Source organism: Otolemur garnettii, unplaced genomic scaffold (assembly GCF_000181295.1).
Source record: "Otolemur garnettii isolate 467f Iridium unplaced genomic scaffold, OtoGar3 scaffold00104, whole genome shotgun sequence".
NCBI classification, from domain to species: Eukaryota; Metazoa; Chordata; class Mammalia; order Primates; family Galagidae; genus Otolemur; species Otolemur garnettii.
In genome coordinates, this window is record NW_003852499.1 from 3,186,301 (window position 1) to 3,193,316 (window position 7,016).

General features: G+C 48.2%; 1 protein-coding gene across 1 annotated transcript; it reads right to left on the reverse strand.

The window, feature by feature from the left end:
- Positions 1 to 249: 249 nt before the first annotated feature.
- Positions 250 to 1,411, reverse strand: NTF3 (neurotrophin 3). The gene has a single exon (XM_023517112.1). The coding sequence runs from the start codon at positions 1,332 to 1,334 to the stop codon at positions 561 to 563; it is 774 nt and encodes a 257-aa protein (XP_023372880.1). The 5' UTR covers positions 1,335 to 1,411; the 3' UTR covers positions 250 to 560.
- Positions 1,412 to 7,016: the final 5,605 nt, after the last annotated feature.

Genomic DNA, 7,016 nt, shown 5'->3' on the forward strand with positions numbered 1-7,016 from the left:
ATTGTCCCAGGACTATAACACGGAGCAAATCGTAGTTCTAATTTACAGAGCCATCAGCAGAGAACGGTGAGTGAATGATGGATATCCAGCTTGCTAGCTGGAAGTCAACGCCAGCCTCAGAGCTACAGGGCGTCATTTCCCATGGAGGGGCCAGAACAATTCTTTTGATTAATTCATTGAACATTCATTCATACCCGAAGTGGGGAGGGGGAGAATAAAACTGTGTTTATACACAACTCTGACATCATCTGATTTTAACAAGTTTACTAAAACGACAGCCATGGCCTTGACAATACTGAATGCAAAATACTGGTGCACACAGATTTTACAGAGCGGCTCCTGAGAACCGGATCACAAAACAAGGTTTAACAGATGGGAGAGGCCCAGGGGGAGGCAAGCACACGGATTTTATTGAGAAAAAAGCTTATATACTGTAGGGTTGCTGAAGTTTAATAAATAAAGGTCAACTTATAATATATAAAAACAATATAAACATTTATATGCTACATGCATATCATATAATTTAAAGTAATAATTTATATACGGGGAGAGATGCCGACTCATGTTCTTCCGATTTTTCTCGACAAGGCACACACGCAGGAGGTGTCTATCCGTATCCACCGCCACCCCACCAGTTTGTTGTTTTCTGAAGTCAGTGCTCGGACGTAGGTTTGGGACGTTTTGCACTGAGAGTTCCAGTGTTTATCATCGATCCCCCTGCAACCATTTTTGACTGGCCTGGCTTCTTTACATCTCGTTTCGTAAAAATATTGTTTGACGGGGGAGTTGCCGGTTTTGATCTCCCCCAGCACCGTGACCTGGTGTCCCCGAATGTCGATGGCTGACGACTTATCTGTCACCCACAGACTCTCACTGTCACACACCGAGTACTCCCCTCGGTGACTCTTATGCTCTGCGTACCGTTTCCGCCGTGACGTTCTGTTCGCCACCACGGGGTTGCCCACGTAATCCTCCATGAGGTACAAGGGAGGGGGCTCCAAGGGAGTGCTGTCACTCAGCAGGACCCGGGGCGAGTTGTAGCGTCTCTGTTGTCGCAGCAGCTCGGTGTCCATTGCAATCACTGGCTGGAACTCTGACTTGGCGTGCTCTCCCCGCTCCGGCTCTCGGGGGGCCCCTGCTTTCGGCAGGGTGCTCTGGTAATTTTCCTTAACGTCCACCATCTGCTTAGAGAGCTTGTTTTTCAAAATATCTGCCTGGATCAGCTTAATAATCAGGGAATTTAGAGAGTCTTTTGGCAAACTCCTTTGATCCATGTTGTTACCTTGGATGCCACGGAGATAAGTGAGAAATATCACATAAAACAAGATGGACATCACCTTGTTCACCTGTAAGAGCTGAAAAAGAAACACAGGTGTTAACAGCAGGTTGTGGCACCTTGGTCGCTGTTACTGTGGCACTTGCCACCTGAGGTTGAGAACCTCTGTAAGGGAAAGGGGGGCGGGTACAATCACCCTAGGTAAGCGACACCACTCCTCTCCTGACATTCTGAAGAGGCAATTTCTTTTCCCATCCCCTGAGCAATAAAGAGAATGCATCTCAGGTCTCCAGACTCTGCTGTCTTCCCTACGTAGGACAGCATGGATTGCATTGCCGTGTGATGCCTGCTTTGTCCCGCAGCCTTCAGTGGTGTGTGAATAATGTCCTACTGCTTCTTTAAATGCCCCTTGAGCCTGCAAAGACACACCACTCACTCTACCTTGGCAAACTATGAAGACTTGAAACCTAAGAACTAAAAATGTGAGTTATATTCCTCTGTCATCACCAGCAGCCTTGTAGCTGTCTTCAGAAACAGCTCTACCCAGGCCCCTGGGCTCCTTCAAAGGAACATACTAAGTGAGGAGGGGTCAGTTGCCCCTCAATTTTGGTGCCAGGAGGTGGGGCTCATCACTGGCCAGGACACACCTGGTAGAATCTGTTCTCCCAACCTGCAGGGTGCCCTGCCACGCCCTCTGATGGTGGGCATCACTGGGATGCCTAGCTGATCTGATCAATTCCTGGGGACTGTCCTCATAACGCACAGCCCTGCAAATACAGTACTTGCAGAAGACGGAGACACAACAATAACCACCTCAAATTAACAGGCTGACCAGCAAGAGCCATTGTTGATTCATTTCTCCTCCTTTGGATTTTTTAAGTTTCCATTACAAAATTTTGTTTAGTAATTTTATTTCCAATTCAACTAATCTCTTAGTGTGCAGGGCATTTTTACCCATCCACACTCTCACTCTATTGCCATAGGAGAAGCTCAACACCAGGCTCCCGGGGAGTCCTTGTGGAACTGTGGTGCTGATCTTGATCATTGCTAGTCACTCGAGCAAAGCCTGGGTTTCCTGAGGGTTAGCACGGGGAGGAGACTCTCCCGGGGAGACGTAGCTGAGTGAGAGATCCTCCCTGTCCCTGATTGATTGCCCCCCTCATATTCGTTCTTTAATTACTGTCACTAACCCTTTGCTGCCCCCCATGGGGACATCATTTCCTCTTTAAAGTTCTGTCTAAACATGGAAAATAAACCTTCCCTCTGGTTCACCTCTGGTATTTTCAGACTTTGCTAAATCCAGTGGGAAAATAGAGAGGAAGTAAACAAAGGTGACACAAGAAACAGAAAAGCAGTCCTGCCTAGCAATACCCACGTGCGAGCCTGCTGAAGCCGGCGTGCTCCCTGGACTCACAGACACAGCCTCTTTCCCCATCTTGTTGAAGTACTGCTGGCTCCTTTGTCCCCAGAGACCAACTATGTTGTAGGCACTTTGTTCCAACTTCCTCCTCCTGGCTCCTGGCCTGACTCTGTGATAAGGGGACCAGACCATCTTCCTTCCCTGGGAACCTTTCCTTTGGACAACTGACTCCTTCAGGGTCAAAGCTAAGAGAAAGATCCTAGCTTTGCTGCTCACCCCTAGAGATTGCGCTAGGGCTTGTATTATCTAAGGAAAATGGTTCCCACAGGATAACTAATCTCCCTCCCACTTGGCAGAGAAGAAACATTTCCTTCCATCTTGCCGACCCAACAAAGTGAAACTTGAACAACAAAAAAAGTATGGCATCCATACAACTAGAATTACACACCCTTCCCGAAGAGAAAATAATACGACTGCAATAAAATCATTTGGGAATGACAGTCTATCAAAAAGCAATTTGCTAAATCTCCCCAATGCCCAGCCACTGTAAGCTAAGAATACACAAGATATCTGCTCGTAAGGAAGTAAATCAGATACAGTTGGTAGAGGGAGGTCCCAGGTAAAACAGGAGTCTGTGCGTGGATTAGTCACTGAGTGAGCTGCGAGACCGGGGTGTGGGGAAGAAGAGTCTTTGTGGGTGGTAGTTTGAATATGGAACCAAGGCTATTTATTAGAAGTAGAAAAGGTGTATGAAGAGATCATTTAATTCAACTCCTTTCCTCATTGTTTTATAGATGAGGAAAATCTACACTGCCGATTAAAGGAGAGAGACACTCAGGGAAGCGAGAGGGGTTCTTTGCACTCCAGATTAGCTCCTTTTCCCATCCTGCTGTGATGGGGCTTCCATGCCCCATGCTCCAACCTCATCCTTTGCTCACTGTTACCTGAATGTGCTTTGTGACCTATGTGCAAGTGTGATCCCCTTCACCCGCCCATTTCCATTACCTGGTCTGCTGGAATTACACTCATTCCCTGGTGCCTGGCTCACAGGCTGATTTTTCCATGAAGTTCCCCCAGGCACCCAGAAGCAGCAGCTGCTCCCTCCCCCACTGTGCTGGCTGCCCAGTTCTCACTCACTTGCCACCAAACTCTGGAATAAGTGCTGGGAGCAAGTCATCTGCAGACTGTTGAGGGTTTCCACTAAAGCCAGCAGGCTCTGTGGACTCCATTTCCACCAGCTGCTTCTGGCTTATTATGTAGAGATTAAGGCCAGGAATGTTGCTAATAGGACCTTTCCAAACCCAGGTGTTTGAAGCTGCAAAGGATCCCAGAAAACATCCTCAATTTTGTAGACAACGAGAAACTCGAGGCTTGGGGTGGTGCTGAAATGAGCTTTCGAAAGCCAGGCTGCTGAGCAACAGCAGAGAGTGATAGGAGATACTTGGTTCTTAGATCAAGGTCACTGAGAGGGGTGAACAGTGAAGTCTACATGAAAGCATGTAACACAGCCCCAGGCACACAGGGAGCACACTAGAAATGTCAGCTCAACTTGAGCCTGAGTGACAGGTGGCGCTGCACCCTGCCCTTGATGCACACAGGTGGGACACACACAGCTCCCCTCTCCCCAGTAGTCTGCCCAGCAAGGTCTCCACAAGGCTGTTCCCTCCAAGTGCTTGGATCTCAGACCAGTCACACTGGTGTGGCAGAAGAGAAGAATATCACAGTTTGGAAGCCCAGAGAACAGGAAAATTAGGAAAATAAACACAAGAACGTGTGAAGTGATGTTTCTGGATATTCTGAGGACAAGAAGAGCTGGACCCCAATCTTATGAGTTCTTTCTGTTTCTACCCCTCCCCAGGGTGGGAAGTCCCCAAGGACTAGTTCCAGAGCAGGGTGTGGAGAAAGGAGGGCAGTGCCAGCTCAGCCTGGGCAAGGGCCATCAGTAAGTTTTTCTATTCAAGGGAACTTTCATGTTCCTTCTCTGGAGGTCACTGTCATTTGCTGAGAGCCTTGGTTAAGCAATTATCACACTGTGTTGTTTCTATCGGGGTGTCTTCTCTTTGATGACGGGGACCAGGTCTTCTTCATCCACACATTCTGATGTCCGGCACAGGGCTGGGCACCAGGCAGAGTTTGCACGTCTATTTACTGACTGAGCACCCACTACAATCAGGACCTACCCAAGACACTGCTGATGGGCCTGAGATCCCATATGGGCTTCTGCCAAGCCTGGTTTTGGAAGCCAGTCAACTCTGCCTTCTTTTCCCAAAGAAAATATAGACCCTGGCTCTGAAGTAGGCCATGGTCCCCAGGCTCTTCTTGGCTATAATTAGAAAAAGACCTGTTAAAGACCTCAGTAAACCCCCTTCCTACACTCTCCCCAGTGCCCGTTTCCCCTGCTCAGAGTTTTCCAAAATCCTGACCGATGTGCATGTGCGATTTTCCTCACTTAGAAATGCTTTCCCACATATGGTGTTTTCTCAGTCCCTGGAGCAACATTCCTACAAGGTTTCACCATCCCTCAAAATACGCAAAAGCGAGCAATTTCTGAGTCCTCCTTTTGGCTTAGTTTACAATACACACAGAGGGTTCGGGGGTATTCAAAAAGCAGCTGAAATGGAAAGGAAGCTGGGGTGGAGAGTGGCACAGCATTGGAGCCCACAGTGACCTGTGCCCGCCCTGTCACATGCAAAGAGGCAGAGCTGCATTTGTCGGGTTCCAATTTTCCCCTCTTGGACCAGCTTCCCTACCCGGGATCATCTCCTTCTGACTATATACCTAGACCTCTCTTGCTGCACTTACACGGAGTAAATTTTATCCTGGTCAGAGTGAGATCACGGAGAATAAGAACGTAGTGTGCTGAATATTGCCATACATTACATTTTTAATTCTGATAACTCCACTAGGATAGGTACTGTTACATTTCCCATGTTAGATGGGGAAACTGAGGCACAAGTTTACATAACTAGCTACCCAGCAGAACTAGGATTTGCAGAGTCTGGCTCTAGAGTTCATGATATTAATAAGTACGCTATGCTGCCTCTCTATCTGTCCTTGTTCTCTGACATTCTAGAGACTTTACCTCCAGGGGAAGCTCCAGTCCCAAGTCGGGAGATGCTATGGCTGCCACAGCAGGTTGCACACTTCCCCAAGAAGCTTCAGCTCTAAGCAGAATTTCCAGGGACTTGAGGGCACCACTCCTGCTTCTTCCTCCCTGTGTTCTCTATGAAAACAAACATGTCGCTCCTGTGCCTGAGGCCCTCCAAGTCAGTCCCTCTGCAGGCCACCAGTTCCTGCAGAGGCTGTGTCGCGAATGCACAAAGCCCCAGGGATAACGTCTTACATCCTGGGCTTGAAACCAGCACTGGGAATCTGGGTGACTTACAAAGAAGGCAGAAAGGTTCTGCTTTAGGCTGAGTGCACTGGCTCATGCGTATAATCTTAGCCTTGGGGAGGCTGAGGGAAGATCACTTGAGGTCAGGAGTTTGAGACCAGCTTGGGCAGCATAGCAAGACCCCATCTCTACTCAAAATAGAAAAAGTAGCCAGGTGCGGTGGTGCATGTCTGTGGTTCCCACTACTCAGAAGGCTGAGGCAGGAGGATCACCTGATCTCAGGAGTTCGAGGTTTCACAGTGGACTATGATGATACCCTGCAATCCAGCCTGGGCGACAGAGTGGGGAGAAAAAACAAAAAAAAAGAGTCATGAGAGCAAAGATGAAAGTGGTTTTTAATTTGTCAAATTTTTAATATGCAAATTTAAGAGATTTCGTTATTCCTGGTACGGCCATGTCCTCTGGAAGCAAATGTATTCTCTGGCTGGGGTTGAAGAGGACACTGCGCAGCTGTGTCTAGAGGGCCTAATTCTTTGGAGAATTTCTGCAGCTATGACATGGTCTCTGACTAATGCTATGGGCTCCAAACCCAACATCCTGCCAGATAACAGTAATGTCTTGTTCAGGGAGTGGAAAGGGAGAGAGGCGGGAAAGTGATAGATTTAAAGTGGAATGACCAAGGGGAAAGGAACGCGGTGGACATATGAAACTAGGGCCATATATAAAAGCTTGGCTGAGCTTGTGCCCCAAATCTTAATTGCAAAATGAATCCCCATTGGCTCTGTCCTGAACACAGGGTCCTGAGGCCTCCAGATTAGTCAGCGGGGCCACATAAAGATGTTCTGACCCCTGACGAGGCTGGGTGCTGAGAGGGGGCCTGGTGGAGTCTCCTCTGGGCATTGGTCTGGTTTTGGTTAATCTCTTTATTAATGATCCGGAAGGAGGAGAGAGGAAAAGTGGCAGATTAATTAAAATGCACAGATGACGGTCAAAGGGAAGGTGCTGCAGACGCCAGTGAGGACAGACCAATTAGGCCGGAGCACCAT